This window comes from Neopsephotus bourkii, unplaced genomic scaffold, assembly GCF_033783945.1.
Source record: "Neopsephotus bourkii isolate Nb327-2 ecotype Australia unplaced genomic scaffold, CSIRO-AGI_Nbou_v1 NB_1423, whole genome shotgun sequence".
Lineage (NCBI taxonomy): Eukaryota > Metazoa > Chordata > Aves > Psittaciformes > Psittacidae > Neopsephotus > Neopsephotus bourkii.
In genome coordinates this window covers 5911452-5932399 of record NW_026901900.1, presented here as the reverse complement: position 1 = coordinate 5932399, position 20948 = coordinate 5911452, and the positions used below count along the sequence as shown (strand labels likewise).

The 20948-nt window shown below is 40.3% G+C and overlaps 1 protein-coding gene across 2 annotated transcripts in view; it reads right to left on the bottom strand.

Moving 5' to 3' along the window:
* Positions 1 to 3302: 3302 nt before the first annotated feature.
* Positions 3303 to 20948, bottom strand: part of SEMA3D (semaphorin 3D) — a 138608-nt gene continuing 120962 nt past the window's right edge. For both annotated transcript variants that reach the window (XM_061368179.1, XM_061368178.1), the window contains exons 15-18: positions 20274 to 20431; positions 18038 to 18102; positions 15666 to 15805; positions 3303 to 6352 (exon numbers count right to left, since the gene is read on the bottom strand). In XM_061368179.1, the coding sequence (XP_061224163.1) occupies positions 5939 to 6352; positions 15666 to 15805; positions 18038 to 18102; positions 20274 to 20431 (777 nt within the window). In that variant the 3' untranslated portion in view covers positions 3303 to 5938. The remainder of the gene's footprint in view (positions 6353 to 15665; positions 15806 to 18037; positions 18103 to 20273; positions 20432 to 20948) is intronic.

Genomic DNA, 20948 nt, shown 5'->3' with positions numbered 1-20948 from the left:
TCTGGCAACTAGAGATAACAGACCTAATAACAGATTAGATTTTGTGGATCTGTATATTGACAAGATTTCAGAAATTAAAAAATACACCTTCTCTAAATCTTCCCTCAATCTAATTTTCGACCACAGAAATGGCACAATGATCTTTATACTCTCAGCATAGCCATTTAAGCGATGACATTGCTTCTTGAAAATGTATTATGTTCATTTCTGCCCAAACCTTCTGCTACTCTTACTGCTTCGTCATATGTTGCACCAGCAGAAAGCATCTGGCTTTGGGCATAATTTCTTTTAGTAGGAGAAGTAACATGAAAAAAGAAAAAGAGTAGAACACAAAAAGCAAACCAAACACACACACACATACACACACACACAAAAACAACAAAACCCCTCAAACTAAAACAAAACACCAAAACAACCCCTCCAAAAGAACCTACTCAAGCCTCCCTTGCCCAAAACCCTGCTCTCCCTGCCCCAAAACCCCCAGCCAAGCACTTCTATACCATAAGAGGAAGGGAACAGAATATGAAACACCACCAAAACTGAAACATGCCTGGGCTCCTTACAAACATCACAACCATCTATGGCTGGACAAATTATTTCCTTGGCTTGTTCTGTTTGAAACTATTAACCAGCAGTCCATATCAATCAAAAAAATCACCTGGAAATGTTCTTCTGGGTTTTTTTACATCACATGGAAAATCTTATGCTTTAAAGCACAAAAGGCTTTGATTTTAAATTGGAGAATTATACACAGCAACTGCATAAGTAAAAAGAGAAAGGAGAGCTCTAAACTACAGTCCCCAAAATTTCCTTTGTAAATGAAAACTCCATCTGGTCTCAGATCTACCTTACAGCGTTTGTTTTCCATCTGCAACAGGGAGCAAAAGCTAATGCTTAGGAAAGTCATCATCTGAAGGCATGATGCTCTGACTTTATAAAGATGTTTTTATGTTGCGGAAACACCAAATCACAAAGTATTCTTCCATATAAAACTGGGGTTACCTGAAAGAGCAGAAAGTCTCAAAGGCAGGAGACAGTAGACTTAATTGGTGGAAGAAAAGAACAGGCAAGTAAAACCCAGTCTTGCTACATCTGTCAGGCCAGATGTTTCAGTCACACATTGACAAGTGATAAAATCAGGATTAAAATTTGCTATATATCCTTACCTGATCAAAAAAGGAAAACAAATACTGCTGTTTCTAACACATTTTAGGATAACCACTATTTTGATATGTAGAAATAAGATCTTACAAATCCACCTTGTAGAATTTATAATTAAACTCTTTTCCTATGCCTTTGTTTTTTGTTACTATAATGGACTTGACTTTACAAACCTTGAAATCTGGATTACAACTGCAAAGAATGTCACACTTCAGCTAATGACAGGAGCCTCGTTCAGGGTAATACTAGCAACACTGTAGTAAAATATTACAATAGAGACCATTTAAAGTTTATAAAATGTAACGGAATATATTAGAGAAGCATGTGGGCTTAATTTTACATTCATGCAGATGTAATTCCTTAAACCTCCAGATCGCATCTACAACTGTGTGCAAGAAGAACCAGGCCAACATACTCTACAGAACAACACGTAGCTTTAGGTGTTTGACTACCAGACTATAAATAGATTATAATCTATTTAGACTACGATTCAGTTCCAGAAGTATTTTAGCTTCTGCTGTCAGTGGAAGCTGAGCTGAACCTTCACTTTTGACATCACATTTGCCTTTTGCAAGTTAACCTCTGTTACAAAATGAACAGAAAACACTTGTATATGTACTCATATACTCATATGTTCATATGAGTAAACACTAACAAACTCAATTTCCATTTGTCGTTATAAATATTGAGACATTATTATGAGACACAGGCTCATCACATGAATAATGAGTAAAAATTATAATTCATTATCTAAACTGTTAAATGCAGATCAATACCCATCATTGTTAGATTAAAGGGTTCATAGCATTTGAACTGTTGGGATCTTCTAATCTCAAAAGCATATGAACCCGAGGAAATCTGTTGCATTTAACCTAATTATTTCATCATGAGTAGCGTAACAGCCAGGTCCAAAATCTACTTATGAACTGAAAAGTATTCAGGTTCTTAGATACCTCAAGCAATGTAAGTTTAACTGCTGGGAGAGAAAAGTATTTGCTTATGGCATGAACACACATTCACACCTGTTGTTGGAACAGTTTCCAGTAACAGAACTAGTTTATCACGATATGTGTTAATACTTTATTCCTTTTTCTGCTAATCCCATTTTCTGTTTTATTTTAACTGACTGCAAGAATGTTACAAAGTTTAGGGCCCTGTTGAGCTTTAAAGCTTATGTCAGTTTTCAGCATTTTTACAACTACAGTTCACATTGTGTTGGTTATTCTAAGAATCTGTTTGAAGCTACTTCAGTTCAGTCCAGCACTGACCTTTTGATGGTGTAGGGTCAATGGCATGGTTTTGTTGAAGGAAGATATAATGTATTAATAACTGGACTCCTGGTTGAATGCTTATGTAAATAAATATCTATGTTGCATCATATGCACTTAAGGGGTATGTTTAAAACCTACAGTTATTAAGGTGGAGGCAACTTTTTTCCACTCTGCACCAAAACTTCATTTAACTTCATTTTTATGGAGCTCTTGAAGGAGGTAAGGCTCAGTTTCATTTTAACTATGGGCCTGTTGTGGCTCATAGTACAGCTCACAGCAGCACAGTTGGAACCCAAATCATTGATTTGAAATTTAAGCAGTCTTAGAGTTGAGCCTTTAAATTATACAGATGGAAATCTTTGAAAAGAGGGTGATCCTCTCTTGTTCTATTTTCTAGCCCAGTTCATCCTCCCAACTGCTCTCTGGGACTGCAGGTTGCGGAAGGACCCACTGCTCCTCCTGCTCCTACTCCTGTGTTTGCATTCCTGAGTCCTGCCTAACTAAACCATGCCTTAGCTCCTGTAGTGATCTCTGACCTGTAGTTCTCATTCCATTGTCTCCAAGGTCCTCTGTCCTCCTTGCATGTGTATACCTGCTGTGCATGAGGAGTAGTGCCAGCTATAGAATGCATCTTACCCAGTGTATCAAAACACAGGCATTTATCTATGCAATATTATTAAATATGTTCCCTGGAGTGGCATGAAACAAATACAGCACACTGGTTTGGAGGATATTAAATTTATTTCCCATGATGGAAGAGGGCTTATATCTCACTTGGGAGTTTATGTTACCACTGTACCCAAGAGTGATGAGGTCATTTCTTTAAGAAGAATCTCATTGCAACAACATTTGAAATAAATGACATGAAAGTTGTTTTTAAGGGTAATAATATTTTAATTCAACCAGTTAAATCTGATGCTCCCAGGACTGAGACCCCTAGTCATCCCAGACTTCTACTAAAGTCAGTCAGTTGGGTTCATTTGTAGAATACATACCCCTAGTCATATCTTAAGTCAGATTATTTAGTTTTCATCGGGGAGAATAAAATATTGCAGAAGAAATTGATTTGCTTTTTATGAAGTAGGCAAAGGTGATAAGAGTTGAGTGAAATGCAGTAATTGCAGTACTGTATTAACACTCGGGAGAAGAAGAGGTCCTTTGCCAGTGCATGTGAATGAGGACCACCTTTTAGCCCATAACCTTGGTGTGGTTCCACTCATTTACTTAATGTCCAGGTCAGAAAAATGGGACTTTGTGGGCTGATAAAAATCTAATAAGGAGTAATTAGGTAGGTTCCATATGGTGGCAGCATAACCTTCTAGCCAAGAGTACTGAGTATCCCTGTCACAGGGTGCTTTGTATGTAGCAGTTTAATACACCACCATACCTCCTTTAAGTAGTCTTAATTGGCCTTAAAATCAAGGTACCCAAAATGATGAGTCTCTTGTGAAATGCCTGGACTACATTATTTTGCAGCAAAAATGCCAAAAAGTCCTCTCTGTGTTCTTGAAGTACTGTATGACTGGTTAACATCTGCAGCATCACTCTTCCTGCCGATTAAAGGTCCTGTGCTGAAGTTCCCTCCCCACCCAGACGTATTTTATAATAGTTAGCACTCAGTGCTTTACACTATCAAAGCATTGTACACATGCTATCTAATATCTCCTAATTAACTCATACATCTTCTATTAAAAAAAAAGCATCTAAAATTAATGACATATGGTATGGCTGGCTTTTATACAACACATGCAAACTCAGCTTTCAGGTTTTACAAGAAATGTGGGTAAGCCAAGATTCCTTTCTGATTCTGACAAACACTTTGCCATATCTGACTTTCAACAGAGAGGAAATGAACAACGATTTAAACTGGACCTACGCAATTATAGACCAGGGACTGAATGCACATACAAACACTAGCAAGGGTGAGGGCAAATCTACAACTTTCAGAGCCAACAGTTTCGGTTCCTTAATGAGGTGCACACCAATTACACGGGTTTCCCACAGGCTTTGCTCTCAAGATCTGTAGAATGCATGAGAAACAAGTAAAGCCTGTCGTTTTGGTATTCATCAAAGCTCTCTTCCATGTGAGGAAGTGGCTAATTTGTCATTTCACACTCAAAAAGGCGTGAAAGGCAAAACGAGGGAGGTTAGATGGAACAGAGGAAAGGGGGGCTGTGACTCATGAGAAGAGACAGTAGGACTGATTTTGAGCTTGTGTTTGTTGCTGCATATCAGGAATAAAATCAATGAAATCGCACTGATGTAAAATAGATAAGAATGAGGCCAATGTTGCCTGTTTGTATGGAAAAAATTACACTGTTAAAACTAAAATATTAACCAAGGAACAAGGAACACTTTACAAATAGAATTGTGGCATATAGCAAATTTCTAACTCACAGGTTTTATTTACACATGAACACTTTTTGTTTTATTTAATTAAAATAAAAGTATTAATCCCAACAATGCAAATTTCCAACTTAAAAATACATAAGACCTTTGAGAGAAAATCCCAAAGAATACACACATCTGAGGAATGTCAGCTCTGTGTCAAGAGCACTGGTCTCAGCCACTAAGTATTTTCCCTCATCGTCTTTTATTTTAGCTTTGTTGTTGTCTTTTATTTTCCTTTTCCTCTGCATAAAACAAAGCTAGCAAAGGGCCACAGAAACAGACAGAGTCAAACCTTTGGAGATACAGGAGAGGTGCAGGCAGGAATCCTGTTATTTGCTAATAGGAATTATGCGCATACCTCCCACGGACCACTTAGGAAATTTACTCCCAAGCATCTTGGTGGCAGTTTCAATTAGAGTCAACATTTCATTTCAGCAGATGGCCTGCAAACTGGAGGCTACTCAGACTCTAATGAGTGACGCTCAATAATTTCCCTCTCTTAAACTACAATTATGATTTCTCTTTTTTTATGGGGAGAATGAATGCTGTCCCTAAGCCAATACTTAATTTGATTTTTTGCTGTGCCTCTCTGTGCTAGCAAACCCCACCCATGTGCCTGTATACAAGCCCAAGGGGTAAATTAGAGGGTATTTTTGCAGATCTGTCACACATTTCTACCATGCTTCTTATTCAGAAAGATGCCAAAGAACTAGAAATACATCTGCACTCTCCTGAAATGTAGCCACCTCTGGGGTGGAATGTGGCAGCAAATATCAACATGGGAACACAGACACTAAATCCTATGTGAAAATTATGCATAAAGTACAGAACACAGCTCACGTAGCCTCAGGCTACCCAGAAATTACCTAAAAGTGTACATCTTTTCTTTTTAATGAATGCATTTGAAATTATTTCCTGGTGTGTGGTACTCCAATAAAGAACATCTCATTTGGTATCAAATCCCCTTGTACAGTCCCATACAGATTAATAGTGATGGTAAGTTATCTGATTTCAATAAGAAGCAGTACTAATTCATAGGCAAGATGCACAAAACCAGAACACAGTATTTGTTTTTCTCTATGGAAAATGTCCTTTCTTTAAACAGCATTTACAAACTACGTAGATGGGGGCCTGGCTGGCTCATGGTGCCTTCGGTTTCGCTTTTTTTTCATCTCCTGCACATGCTTCCACTTGGCACCACCTTTGTTTCGCTGCCGCCGCTTCTCTCGGTGCCACATCTGTTCACAGTATTCATCCAGGCTAAAGCTGGGACTGCTGACAAGTTGGATGTAGTCCTTGTACCTCAGCCGGGACTCTGTCAGCAAATCCCTAACCCGGCCCTCCTCATCCTCAGTTTTCTGAGTGCCTTCCATTTGCCCATTCTCAATGATGTTTAGATTCAGCTTTACAATGGTATGGACAAAGGTGTGCTCCTGGGCTTTGCAGAAATAGGCTCCTGCATCCCTTCTTTGCAAGCTGCGGATCAGCAACCCATGCTCTGTTTTGATGATCCTTTCGTCAGCCTTCAGCTGTGGGGTTGGACAAAAGAAGAATGTGATAGGTGAGTTTCATCAGCAAAACCAGAGCATGACACATGCTGTGTAGCTGAAAGGACAGTAACACTCGCCACAGTAAGTCTACATTCTCCAAGGAGGGGTAGCAATTTAGTGCTACAAATACCATTAATTTTTTAACTGTTTTTCTTGAGGTATCTGTAATGCACCCAATATACCATTGTGCTTGTATATATCAGGACTGCTGAGCCCCTATTACATTGAAAATAAATATTACTACTGATTTTTAAAGGGAAATGCTGAGATTCTGATCTTCTTCAACTGGGTTTTTCAAAAGGAAGTTGATCCTGGCTTTGACTTACTGAGATGTGATTAAAAAAATCCAGTGAGGGTAGACAATTGCAACTGAGTACAATTCTTTTATTGTCAAGAACTGTGAAAATGAACTTAGAGAGAGAAAAAAAAAAAAAAAAAAGAAATACAAAAGCAAAGAAAGGAATGAGATTGCAAGAGCTGAAGTCTGTCAGCATGGAACTGTGATTTCATTTATGAATAAGGTTCACCTTTAAGTACTAACACGGTCAGGTAAATTACATATCCGGTGATCTGAAAATCAGTCCCAAAATACATGTCAAAAAAAAGCATACCCCCCCATCGCCCCTCCCAAACAAAACAGAACAAAACAGGATGGGGCACGAGGCACCCAAGTATTTTTGCAGCTGGGAAACATAGCAGGTAAGTGATTTGCTAAAGACCGTATAAATACTAGTAGCAGAGATGGAAGCAGAAAAAAAGACCCCTAACTCCCAGTGCCCAATAGCAGAATTTCCTTTGAAAATGATCCTGGTCTAGTCTGGAGCTGTCACTTCTGGCACGCTATGTTCTGCTGCCGCACAGAGGCTGCAGCCCACAACGGCAGTGGAGGGCCCCCAGTGCAGCTTCAGCAGCCCACAGCAGAGCCAATGCCTTACAGCCAGCCTCAGCAGTGCTGGTGCCATTGCTAGAACACAGGAAAACATCAGCACAAGGCTGAGGAGTGGGTGTAAGAAGTGGGGAGTGGGAGCAGGGAGAACGAACACAGAATCTGGAAGATTTCCCAGAGTGCACATCTGACCCTCCAGCAAACTTCAGAGGGTGAAGATCAGGGAGACATGAAGATGACTAAATTAGATTTATTCACAGTGGGTAAGCTACACACTGTTTCTTTATGTAAAAAATATGCACATCATTCACTCTTCTACTCCATGGGAAAAAGTGGATACATACATACAATTCTCCATCTGTTATGATTCTAACACTTTATTACAATAGGGTCTCTTGGAGCAATGAGATAGATAACATAACCTTCCAGGGCTTTCAGCTTTACTCTTTTCTAAGTTTAAAAAATAATGACTTTGGAGGGGTTAAATGATTTGAGAGACCGTTTTGAGGTCACCATTAAAGAGCAATACACATATATATAATGCATGCACAGAGACTTTGGCTTGTTACTGTATGAGCTTTAACAGTCTTCAGTAACATAGATTAGGTAGATAGGTAGGTAGGTAGATATATATAGATAGATAGGTACATACATACATGCGTCAGATATGTGGATGGTTGGATATAGGCCTGTGTGCTATTACCGATCTGACTGCAACAGAGACAAAAAACCAGCTGCTACAAAATCCTGGTCAGAACATGGCTCTGGCTGCCTGATTCTTTGGCCAAGTATTTTGTGGTTCCTGTCACCAGCTGATGGTGTTGGCTTAACCCTGAGCTTTAATTTCATTGTTTGTAAACTGTATATAAGCATGCCTACTTGGCACCAGCAGGGTGAAATCGTACTAATTTCAGGAAATTCATGGAAAATCGATTGTCCCGACAACAGGTGCTACATAAGCACAAGCTACTTTTGATTTACTACACTGAGTTTAAACTAAGGAAATCATGGTCAAGCCACAAATGCATACACAGAAGATACCAGGGAGACAGAATAGAAATAACTACTTTTCTACCACCAGAGCCTGCAGCATAGAGCAGTAATCCTCAATTTTATCAAATAGTGACACTTCATTCCAAGTACATGTACCTTGCATACAATAAAAACAGGAGCATAAAATGTATAAACGAATGCACAAATAAGTAGCTGTAGGCAGAACTATGTCTGGGGAAGGTCTTTCCTTGTAGTGCTGGATTCTGCAGAGAAAAGCAAGAGCAGGGGCCAGGTAACAGGGCTAAGAGGCTTGGCTGTTGCAAAATGACAAAGAAGCCCCTCTTCTGCCCAAGTTTCATGCAACATGAAGACCCAAGTTTGAGAAACGTAGGGAAAAGGATGGGAAGAAACAGCTAAATTCCGGGCATTTCGGTTTCATTAGGGACTATGCAAAGACCAAATTCCCATATTGTCCGAGAGAAAACAGGATGGGTCTCTTTGAGCTCGGGGCTTGATGCAATTGCCACAGTAGCATCTGCCTGTCAGCAGCTCTGCCAGTATTGTAGTCTAGAGTGTCTTGACAGCTGTGCACCTCCCACACTTGGAAGATCTCCAGCTGGGTGTTTTGGCTGGCTGAGTGCCAGTCCAAGGAGCCCTCACCAGGGCTTCGCCTATTTTCAGTGAAAAGAAGGCAGGATAATGGCAGATCTAGACTTGAAAAGATCACTGGACCCCCAACTCCAGCACCCCACTACTCATAACTATTTACCATTTGAGTAGCAGCCATCACTTTCTTGTTGTAAACATGTTAACTGATGGAGCTGACCCCCCCCATCTGCCTCGGGATACTGCAGAGAAAGTTAACAGAATCTAAATTGGTTGTGTCTCTTAATCCCAGCCCATCATGACTCCTATTTTTAATGAAGCAGCATTCTTACAGAATGTCCTGTTTTAACCTTGGGTATTGATTTACGCTGACTGTCACCTCTTCCTTCTCTGTGCCTTCATCGTTCATTCCTTTCTTATCCTCTGGCAGGATGAAATTATGGCTCCGATTTCATGTGTATTGAGCAACATTTCATTACTGTTTCCCCTCCCTTACTTCTCTTTTTGATATCCTGTTTATGTTGTTTTACCCATAGGTTCAGAACTCTTCCTGTCTTTCCTCTCTACTTTTTTCCCCCACAGGGCTCTGGAGTTTCATAAACACCTGGCATTTCATTACTTGGTAGTAGATCTTTAACCTTTCACTCAAATGCTTAATGTGCTCCTTGGTCCCTGACCTATAGATGTAAAACATATTTTATTAAATTTTGAGGAGAGTGAAAAGATTAGTTAGATAAAAGACATCATTTTGCTTTGGTCAACTGTGGATTCATCGTTGTGTTTTTGTGCTTTCCATCCTTCTTGATAAGTTTGCCTAAAATTATATTACCTGAATTATGGCACATGCCATAGATACTGGCAATATTTGACAAAGGGAAAAGCTCTCCATGCAAATTGAACACTTGGTTTTCACGAACAGAATTTAACAATGGAGGAAAAACAGGCATTGCCAGTAATGGGGGCAAATCTTTAAACAATCAGTAAGTTGGAAAACAACCAAGGATTTGAAAGTGCTGTGGCACCAGGTTAGGTCAATGCCTTTTGTCCTTTGCTAATGATGTGTTTAGATAGCTCCCTCTTTACAAATAATTCACATGTCAACTCTTTCACAGTTAAAACATTGCACCTGTCTGGGAGAAGAAAGTGGCTTCAAAGCCTGCCTTCCCTCATTAATCAACAGTGAAAAAATGTTAAGAGGTAAAGCTGGACTAATCATAGGTTAGCTGCAATGCCTGAAAAATTGAGAGGGAGAGAAAGGAAAATGGGGAACATTTGCCGAGAATTCACATTCATCTTTGTTTTTCCACTGTTTTCTTCTTTACCATTTCACTACAAATAAAGAACACTCTTGATTGGGTTTTTTTTCTTTGCATTATTGTTATGTACAATTTTCTCTTATAGTGGGAAAATAATCATCTAACACCAACACAGCTGTAAACTTAATTTCTCTTTTCTTCTTTTCCCACAGAAAAAAATGAAGAACGTGTTGTTGGTACAATGTCATTATGGAAATGCATGATTCCTATTACTTTCAAGATGAAGTTAACTTCTTATTCTGAGACTAAATTTTAAAATCCTACCTCCCCAGTCTATCCAAATCAAAGCAGAAACATCATGAGCTATATCCAAGTTCAGAGTTACTTCTTTTATTTTTCCCTAGGAAAAACTGTCAAAAATATTTGTCTTACTTAAGAATCTCAAGGCATTAGGGGGGGAAAGCCCACGAATATAATAAAATAGAAGAGTGAAAGCATGAGAGCTGTAACTAGTCCCTGAGCTGCAGAATGAATCTCTTCTTATTTTTCCCACTCTCAATCTCTTTCTCCTTGACCTAAGGATTTAAACACTATGCTACATTCCCCTAACAGAAGGTACTGGAAACTCAGTCCTTGGTCTCATCCAACTCAGATTTTAGGACTGGCATTGAATCTCTGGCCTTTACTCACAAGATGCTGCTGATCAGATGTTTGTAACAAGGAAAGCTACCATCATGATACAATAATCTTCAGCCACAAAAAAAAAGATGGAAACTTATGTCTTGGATAAACTGAAATATGTCTTCACAGTATGGCTAAAATGTGGAATGGAAACATCTCTTTGCTACCATGGGGTAGGTAAGTCACAGCCTTTTGCCAGGCAAAGTCTTCTGTCCAAGAGTGGGTCAAACTCTTGTACCTACCAAACCATCAGATGCTCTCATGGGTCCATCAGAAAAAACCCATCTCAGGGCTGTGGGGCAGGAATATGGAAAGGGTGAGAACCACCAAAGAAGAATGCCCTCCTGCTTTTCGGTGGGTTTATTTTCACCCTCAGGTATGAATAGAGCAGGAAGGAGAGAGGTAAATGTGATCTGCACCTATTCTGTCACTTCAGACCATATGGTTTGCTCCGATCCCTGCAAGGAGAGGTGGAAGCTTGACAGACCTAGAGCTGCAGGGGATTTGGGGTAAAGTACAGCCTAAAGCAGGAGGGGGCTAATACTTTTCAGAGACATGGGGCACCAAAATTAATGGCTTTGTTGGGAGCTATGCATTTGCTTTTTGCAGTCCTGACACCTATTATATAATTAGTATAACATATAGGAATTTCTTTAAGAAATAAATATATGTTTTAAGCTTCAGAAAACACCATCAGTTTAACATTATGAACAGATGATGTCCCACTTTCTTTTTATGAACTCCAGGCACTGTAATGCACTCCTTCATCTCAGCGACTAACCCTGCAAGCACAGGAACAAACATGATCAATTGCGTGAGCAACGCTAAACGCAAAAGCACTAAATATTTGGCTCCTGACCTTAAACCAGCCCCACACTACACGGAAATGTACTCCCACTGGCAGCAAAATGACCTGGTGACAGCTTCTGTACCACAGGAGATCCTGTCCCTCCCCACAGGTTGCTTTGCCTGGAAGTCACATTCTGAACCATGACCCTATGGGTGAAAAGTCAGGGACATCCTGCTGGGCCAAATGCTTCCCATCTAGTCTGGATTTTGCCCTTTTCCTTCCCTCAGGAAGCTGTAGTGCATGTCTGGGACACTGCAAAGCCATCTAGTTATAAAGACAGGTTTAAAGACTTGCTGAGACATTACAGTTCCAGCCCTGGAACTAAAAGTCCGTAACCTAAGTTCCAGGTGCATGGAGTCATTTGCAAAGCATGGTATCGTCATCACAATAAGTTACACTACTAAGACATGCGCTAAAATAACGTACAGTGTTATTTGAGAAACCTGCTTCAAGAAGGGAGAGAAAGAGCAGAAAATATAATTGCAGTGGGAAAAGTTATGGTAATGCATTGGCTGAGCAAAGATCGAGCTGTATGTTAAATATGACCACACTGTTTCTGTCACATATGGTATTTCTGTCAAATTGAAGTACTTTAAAAAGAAGTCAATTGCTCTGCTGATCTTTGGGTTTTCTAGGAAGCCTCCAATTAGGCTCTAATACCGATGATTAATTTTCACTGATAAGTTAAATCAGAAAATCTGAAAAACCTCAATTTCTGGATCCCCAAATTAACAAGGGATTAACATTTGAACCTGCAAATACCCTTATTCTATGTAATATGAAGAATGATTGCTCCGGATCTCTACAGACCCGGTCATTTATTTAGGCAGCCATATATGAAATTAGGAATGTAACTTTACGCACATGCATTTAAAATGTGACACTTTTAGACTAGTACCTTTATCATAAAAAAAAATTATAAAAAATAACCAAACCAAAAAAGCTTCTTTTTGTTTTCCTCCTTCTAGAAATGCTAACTCCCACTATGTTGATTCAAGATGTGCAAGCTGAGTTTGCTAAGAAGGACTTCAAGTTCTTGGGGTCAAAATACTAGAAATTCAGTTACTGTAGGAATTTTTTGGCAGGAATAAACAAAACTAATAGGTATACACTGCCTTTAAGTGATCTGACCCTATAATCATCAGTGTGTGCATATGCATTTATATAGGCTGTTATCTTCAAAGACTGAAAAAAAAAACCCAAAAACCAAACAAACAAAAAAAACCAACAAAACTAACAAAACCACCCCAAGGATTTGCAGAACATGTGCTCCAACTTCTACTTTATCAAAGCTAGATCACAGAAACACTGCTATGGCTTTAGGGACAATATGTGGTAAAAAGCTATTTGCCTACTGTTAGCATTCATAATGTAGAAAATCTGTCTGCAGATTTCGCCTTCTAATTTTCTTCTAAATTTGCCTCAAAGGTTAATCTAGCCTTTTAGCAAAGCTTTACTTTTCTCATACAAACAGATGTCAGACTGTTTACACAGAGCAAGCCCAGTAAACATTGCTGTGGAAGCCTGCTAATGTGCAGAGATGTATGCTGCATGCTTGCTGGAGCTTCAAATGCCATCCCACAGATGCATGCATTCCCTTACTCTCTGTGTGCACATCCTTGGTGCATTGGGCAGCCCTGCAGTACTGGACATTACCGTGCTATCCTCTGACCCAGAACAAGTAGCAGGGGCCAGGTCACTGCCAGAATGAACATTTTAGAAAAACATGGCAAAATTTAATATAGCCTTAACTTAGGTTATGCTATATAGGTTAGCCTGCCCTCACTTTGTTCACAGGTTGGTTTGACCTGCAGTTTGTTCTACAATCAAGTAAGAAAGATAGCTTGAGCTTGGCTTCCTGACCTTCGGAGGCCTGTCTGAACCTGTGATTTATGAGAAAATCAACTGTTTTCCCCCTAAATTGACAGAGATAAAATTTAAAAGCAGTCTTTCAAAACAGGCTGTCAAATCTTGAAATTGCAACTTATTATGGTGCAGAAATAATACATTCTTCACAGGGAACTGGCTGCTCTATGCAAAGTTTGTAGCTCTTTTTGAGAAACTCAGGCACATGCCTTAGTTGCTATACATTGTTTTAAGCAATGATTTTGAGTCTCCTCAAAACATAACTTCCTGTTCAGAAAAAAATAAAAAAGAACACCCTCCCCGCCCGCCAAACAAACCAAAATAAAAACAAAAAACCCTGTTAACTATCTGCTTAAATTTACTTAAAAATGAGTCTTAAACACATTTAGACACATTGGTTAGAATTAAGCAAGTGCTTTCCCTGATCAAGTACATTAAGTGCATTTGCAAACTGCCGCCTTAGGGAAGTAGAGCACAGTCTTCTGCCCAGGACAGTTAAAGGTAAATCAATGAATGCCCACAGGTCTTTAAAGGTAGATACACTTCTAACTGGGTTTTCACTTCAACTACCTGCAGCTGTGAGTGTGCCTGGCCAGCTGATCAGAAGATCTCTTTTTTTTTTTCCAAGTATGGACTGCAATGGAGGTTACAAGAGGTATTTCAAACCAGTATTCTCTCTCTTTTGGTGCCTACTACATGTGGTGGGAAGCACTGTATTTATAAGTTAATGAAGTTTTTATTCTCAGCAGAGAAAAGAATCTTTGCAATCCAAAGCATGACTAATAGAAGGGGAGTAAATTAAAAGTACCACAGTGTCATAGTCAGTGTACAGCCTTGTGGGGTTTTTTTTCTGTCTTAGCTGGTGGAAAATCAGAAGCGCCTTTTATCCCCTCACTCTGGCTTTCTGTGCTAAGACATGACTGGAGCTGTAACTTTGGGACTTTCTCCATGAGTCACATCTCACCCAAAAAGATACTCTGATGGGCACCTGCCCTGGCCTTCATCTCCCCAGGCTCTAGAGAGTACATTTTCTGCATTCAGAAGGTCTCATAGAATGAATTATCATTGAGAGTGGAAGAGCAGTTGGGTGTTTGATAGTTCTTGTCATTTAAACTAATGTTTGTCTCAGATGAACGTTCAACAGAAGAGAGTATCTAACACCTGGGACCAGCTTCTTTGAAAAGGTACTTCTTTTCCCTTGTCCTTTCCCATTGCCATGGCTGCCATCACAGCAGGACGTGGCCTCAGACACAAAATCACTCATGTAAGAAAAAGGTTATGAAAACTCCTGAGGTTTGAAAGTCACTCAAACCCAGTCCATATCAGTCCCAGCATGTTGACCTTTTGGGCAAATCAGAGGGCCCCTCTGTCACCAGCTCAAAGAGGAGCCAGCAAGAAATTTTGCAGGGGGTATGTAGGGACCTGGAGGCTTCTCCAGGGCTTTTCCACCAGTGAGGACACCAAACCTGGTTCCTGCAGGAATTAAGGGCCGTGACATGTTTCACCACTTTCTTCTCCAGATACAAGGTGAAAGTCTTTAACCTGACATGTCTGTATCAGCTCAGAGTGCCATTGAAGATAATTCTCAGAGTCCACCAACAAGGAAAAAAAGCAAATAAAAAGTCTTTTACTGCATAGACCATTCCTTCTCTGGGGAGAGGTGAAGAGAAGCAGCAAGCAATACATGCAATTCTTAACTACGCTGCTTAACATGATAAGGGAATGCAATCAGACACTAAATGGAGCAGAGATTTTATTAAAACAGAGGGCTTTGAACATACGTTTACCTACAGAAATAGTTGTGTTAGTGTTAATTACAGGACAAAAGGGGTTTTTCTTTTTCATTACTTGCATTTCTTATCACTAATTAAAGCCTAACTTCTTTTTTTTTTCTTCATACCTTTTAATTTTCAATAGAATGAGCATGTAAGTCAAAATAAATATCTAAATCTGCTTATGACACAGTGCAACTGGCTTCTCTCTTCCCCACTGCATGCATCCCCATATCATCCCAAATGGTGATACCAGAATGCTATGTGATACCTAAGGTGAAGCAAGGAAAAGTAAAATATTGACTAATCCCAATAACTCCTGCCTTTCAATGCTCAGCTGAATTCTCTGTAGAGGAAACTTGCCTTAATGACTATAACTTACCTCTTCTCGATGTTCTTCTCCAGAGCGCTGAATATACCACCTAATAGAAGCTTGCTGGGACTTAGGAATACATTCCAGAAAAGTTGAATTAAATTCAATGCCAAAAATCACCTTTTCATCAGCAGTTTCATGACTAATGCCTGGAAAGCAAACATGGTACAGGAGATTAACCCTGACCTGTTTTTTAAAGCAATGGGAAAATAGCCTGATTCAGAACAGATGCTGTAAGAGTGACTGAATTATAAAAAAGCAAAAGGAAACTTAACTTTTAGCTTAAACTATAGCTATGAAGGATTTAGAGGCAGTTGCTAACCTTCTTTTAGTGCAACTGGTTTTTAAGGAGGTCAATAAAATCTGTATCATGAGCTTGCTCTGTTTTAAAGTTGAGGCTTTCACCTTTGAGGAACTTAAAATCTGACCTGTGTTTTTCCCTTAAGTAATGCAACTATTAAACCTGAACTAAAGCTGCTAAATGTAGATTGTACAGTCTGGTTTGTTCATCCCAAACACTTTAAAGGAGTTACAGGGATAAAGTAAACTCGAGTTTACCTTCCTTTAGTATAATTTGAAATGCTCTGTAGTATGTTTCAGACCAAACAATGAAGGAGCCATGAACAAACTGGGCTCAATTTTGGCTTTCTGCAAACCTATGCAAGTAATTTCTAATCTCTGCACCTCCATTTCCCTTTCCAGTCTGTCTTATCTGTGTCTTATCAGCCATACCATCAGACTAAAGCTGTTTTTTATACCTTGCCAATAATAGAAAGAAAGGTGAAAGCAGCGGCATCTCCTAAATCAAAAGTTAGCTCAACAACAAAATGAATACAATTTTTGATAGCTTTTTCAATATAATAAGTATCTATATGAGATCTATAGAAATTCAAGCTCTCTGCATTAAATGCTTTTCTTCTATTTCACTGTGCAACTGAGATTTCAGTACAGCCAAACAACTTCATGCAGCCAATGAAGTCTCTGGGAGGGAATCTCACACAGTGGAGCACTGAATTTAAATAGGTTTTGGGGCCATAATGCTATTAATTATCGTAAATGGCATAAATAAGCCCAGAGCCTGGAGTGGCACAGGTCAGCTTCACAGTTTAATGGCACACAGGAGTGATCCTGAGCTGGATAGAATTTCTATTGGTGGCGCTACATCAGGGCAAAGGATTAATACCAATTTCTGTGTTAAGTCATCTTACATTTGTTTAGTAAAGCTACCTCTTCAAGTATCTCTTTAGCCTTCCAAGAAAATGCAACATTGTCAGCCTTTCTGCTAGGGTTTCTATAACTTTGAGCTTTGCACAGTCTCAGATACCACTGTTTGGAGAGGCATGCTAAGCAGTAAGCAAGTAAATTCTGGCCCCTGGGTATTAATAGCAGTTTTGTCATTGACTCTAATGGAAATGAGATTTTACACTGACTTTTTAACTATGTAAGCACACATGTACAGTCAGAACTCTCTGTACTGTGCAACAGCCTTAAAGCTTTGATCCTGCGGTGAGCAGCTCATGCCGAGATCTGTAGCAGACAGCCAGCACCGCAGCAGCACAAAAATAACCAGAGATCAATGGGAAGTGGTGGTTCATCCCAAATCAAACGTTCGGCACAGCAATACAATCAATACTGTTTTGACTGAGTTGTTTGCTTTTAATAAGCAGCTAGAAGAGCCCCAGACAAACCCAAGCTTGGTTTTGAATGCTTTTCATTTATTTTACTCTGCCACAGAGATTGCCGCGTAACCGCAGGATTTCATACTGACAGTGCTTGCTGTAAGAGAAGTGCTGCAGTTGCCAAAGGAGCAAGCCAGACCATTTGGCATCTGAAAAGAGGGTGTGGGAAAAGGAGGGGGAAGCCGACAGGGAACTGGGGGGTAGGCTCTTGTTAATAACAGGAGTATTTAAGTAGCTGCGGGAAGGGGAAGGGGCTGGTTTGGCAAGCTGCAGTCTGGCCTTGGGACTCAAGTGTATGCAGTGGGACGGGAGAAGATGGCGTATTCCCCATTCACCCTTGTGGGTTTCATTGTGGGATTATCTCCCCAGTTTCTGGATGAAACATCACACACATCCCATTAGCTACTTGTAGGGATGTGTGTGATGTTTTTACGTCAGGGCACATCTCCCTCCCCTGAGTGAGTGCTGTGGAGGGTCTCCCATAAGGGATGAGAAGGTGCCATCCCACGCTGGCTGTCCCTTATCATCCCAGCTCTGCAAATTTAACTGCTGGAGGGGCATTGTATGTGAAGTGTGGGAAAGATAACTGCTTTAATGGTGTTACTATGTCAAACACAGCAAGTATTCACAGACATACAGAGACCCTCACAGAAAACTTTGTTGTCAAAGCAACGAAAAGCAAGAAAGGTGCAAAGTACTCACTGTCTTCTACATCCCAGCACTGTGCAACAGGGTCTCCATATTTGATGTCTTGCCTTCTGGCTCGCCTATGGGAAGAACATGCAAACTTGTAACACTTCAGGCATAATTGCTGGAATTCAACAACAAAATACAGAGGAGCTCAGCAGATGTGGACTTGCATGGCTCCCACCCTACTGCTGACGATTACAGTCTTAACTAAAACCAGCCTCACCCTCAAAGCAGCATGTGGCCTAGAGAGATTTGTACAATTGACATCAAGAGAAAGGTCTGTGATTTGCAAAAACCACTAGGAGGGAAAAGAGAAAAAGCAAGAGAAAAAAGTCTGCTTAGAATATAAAGTGTGTGGTATAGTGACAGAAAAATCATCTAAACCTGCTTAAGAACATGGGGCATACATCTCCTGGTGGGGTGGACTGTCTTGGAAATCACAGAATCATAGAATAGTTAGGGTTGGAAGGGGCTTTAAGATCAAGTTCCAGCCCCCCTGCCATGGGTAGGGACACCTCACACGAAAATTCGGAAATACCTGAAAACATCCTTAATGATGTAGGTCATTAAAAAGATCTGAGGTTCAACAGGCGATATCAAAAACTGAGCTCAGGATTGACCCGAGATAATACTGACTAGTAAACCAATCATTAGAATGAAGACAGAAATGCTTATGTTTTCATTATGTAACTAACAATCGGCAAATCTGATTATCTTTAATATTTATGGATAGTAAAAACACTTGAGAATGGTCTGAGATGGTCTGCTCCCTTCCACAACTAACTTGCCTTCTCATCTCTGGGTGCATTACTTAAACTTACTGTGATTTAGTGTAATTTCAGAATAAGAGCACTGAAAAAAACATACAACTCTTCCCTGGATGATTGCATTTATCTTGCATTTATCTCTCAAGAGCTACAAACCCTAGTTTGTATTTGAATTTTTTAGTAGAAGGATTGAAGACTGGTTCGTCCCTTAGAGTCACACTGAAGATAGCAGAAGTGAGAGCTCCTATGTGCAGAGCAATGCCTCAGCAGGACAGCGGGTTCCCAAGGATGAGCTGTCCTCTCGAGTGAATGCTGTACACATGCTGGAAGCACAGGCTGCTACACAGAAGAAAAACATTCAAGTAACTGATCCACTGGAGGATTCCCAAGGCTAGTCACCCATCCTTTATTTTTGAGCCATAGACTTTGGCCTTCCCACCAAACTGCACATCTGCTAAAAAACATGGACCATCAATCTCCACGTCCCAGCCCACCTCAGGCTTCAGCAAGCCTTATGTGTCACTAACTTTGCACTGAGCCTGAACACTTGCTTTTCTCCTTTCATTTATGCTTCTCTGAATCTAGTTTGCTTTGGCTTTGAGGGAAAACACATAAAGTTCCTTGACACCATGACAGGATGACCTATGAGTCATTAACTTCAATGGTTTGTCTAATTGCTCTGGTCCCAGCCCTGCAGCCCCTAAGGCAGAAAATACCATTCCAGAGCAACCTCCCTGCAAGAATTGCTGTCAGGAAGGCTTCACCCAAAGATGAATGGAGAGGCTCTAAAGCACCCAGCTCAATGAGAGCTCAGAGCTCCAGCTAAATCAGCCCCAAATCTCCAAGAGACACATGCAGCAGCTTGGGTACTGCACTGCTAAAGCCTGCAGCATGCTCTCTCTCCATGCAGATTCATGCTGCTGTCCTAGCTGGTGGATACAGAAAGTTCAGAGGAAACTTCTTTCACTGTGGAAAAACTGCTCCTGATGTGGTCAAATCCCAGTACTTAATCTCTGTCTCCCTCTCATGGCTACAGCACAAATACAATTGTTTGTTTAGATCAGGGAATTAGATGTATTTCGTTATTGTCCACTCTGGGATACTACATTAAACTCCACTTTATAACTATGGTGGTGCCCTGTGCAAAAGTCAGAAGCTTAAGAGAGGTTTTTGCATCTTGGGCAGTGTTAGCCACAATCTGGACCTCCATTTAAGGATCTCATGCCTTACAGCATTCAGCATAAAAAAGGAAAGTGAGGGATTTACGTTGTTAGTTGCTGTAGCTGAGTCACTGTAATACAGACTTGGAAAAAACTGTGCTGTCTTCACAGTTCCTTGAGCAGAAGTGTGTAACATGGCCAGAGTATGATCAAATTTTAAGGGAAATGACATGCTAAGTAAAAGTAACACATTCTGATTAGGAACCTCTAAAATTCTTGCAAGCAGCAAGATCTTTTACAGCATGTATCTTTTTTCCTTACCTTTTGGAAGTGGGGGCATATCTGGAACACGAGTTTCCATCCCAAGCACAGTATGGGTCTCTGGCAAGGCAGCAGTCTGCACAAGCCTTCCCATACGTGTGACATCTGTGCAGTGAGAGCTGAACCAATCCATCCCTGGAACCAATGTACAATTGTTGCTGCAAATCAGGCAAAGCGAATGAATTAGGAGTGTTCTCCGAGCAGCCTGTTTAAAAAGTTCCCTTCTTCAGTGCCATGCTTACAGACTTTCAACCTTCTCCCACATTTTACAAAACAAGAGAGAATTCCTCCTTTACCATAAAATGTTTCTCAGGGCTCAGTGTGAACTAGTCAGTCCCCACCCATCCCTGACAACATGGCAGAGAGGAAAGGAGACTGCGGTACTGGAAAGATGCTGACACTCAACACCCTTACACCTTCGGAATTATGCTGTAATTAAAAAAAAAAAACCAAAAAAAAAAAAAAAAACAACCAGAAACCAAACCATGGAAAGAATGGTTCAATAACACTTTAAAAAACAGGAGCTGGATAGCCATGACATGAGGAATCTGGGAACTAGGGATGACCCTGTGTGGATAAAACTTCATCTTCTGCTTCTTATCCTTAGGTAGGATGAGGATAATATTACTCCCCTCTCTCCCCAGTGTGTGAGTAGATTGCCTGTTGAGACAAGGG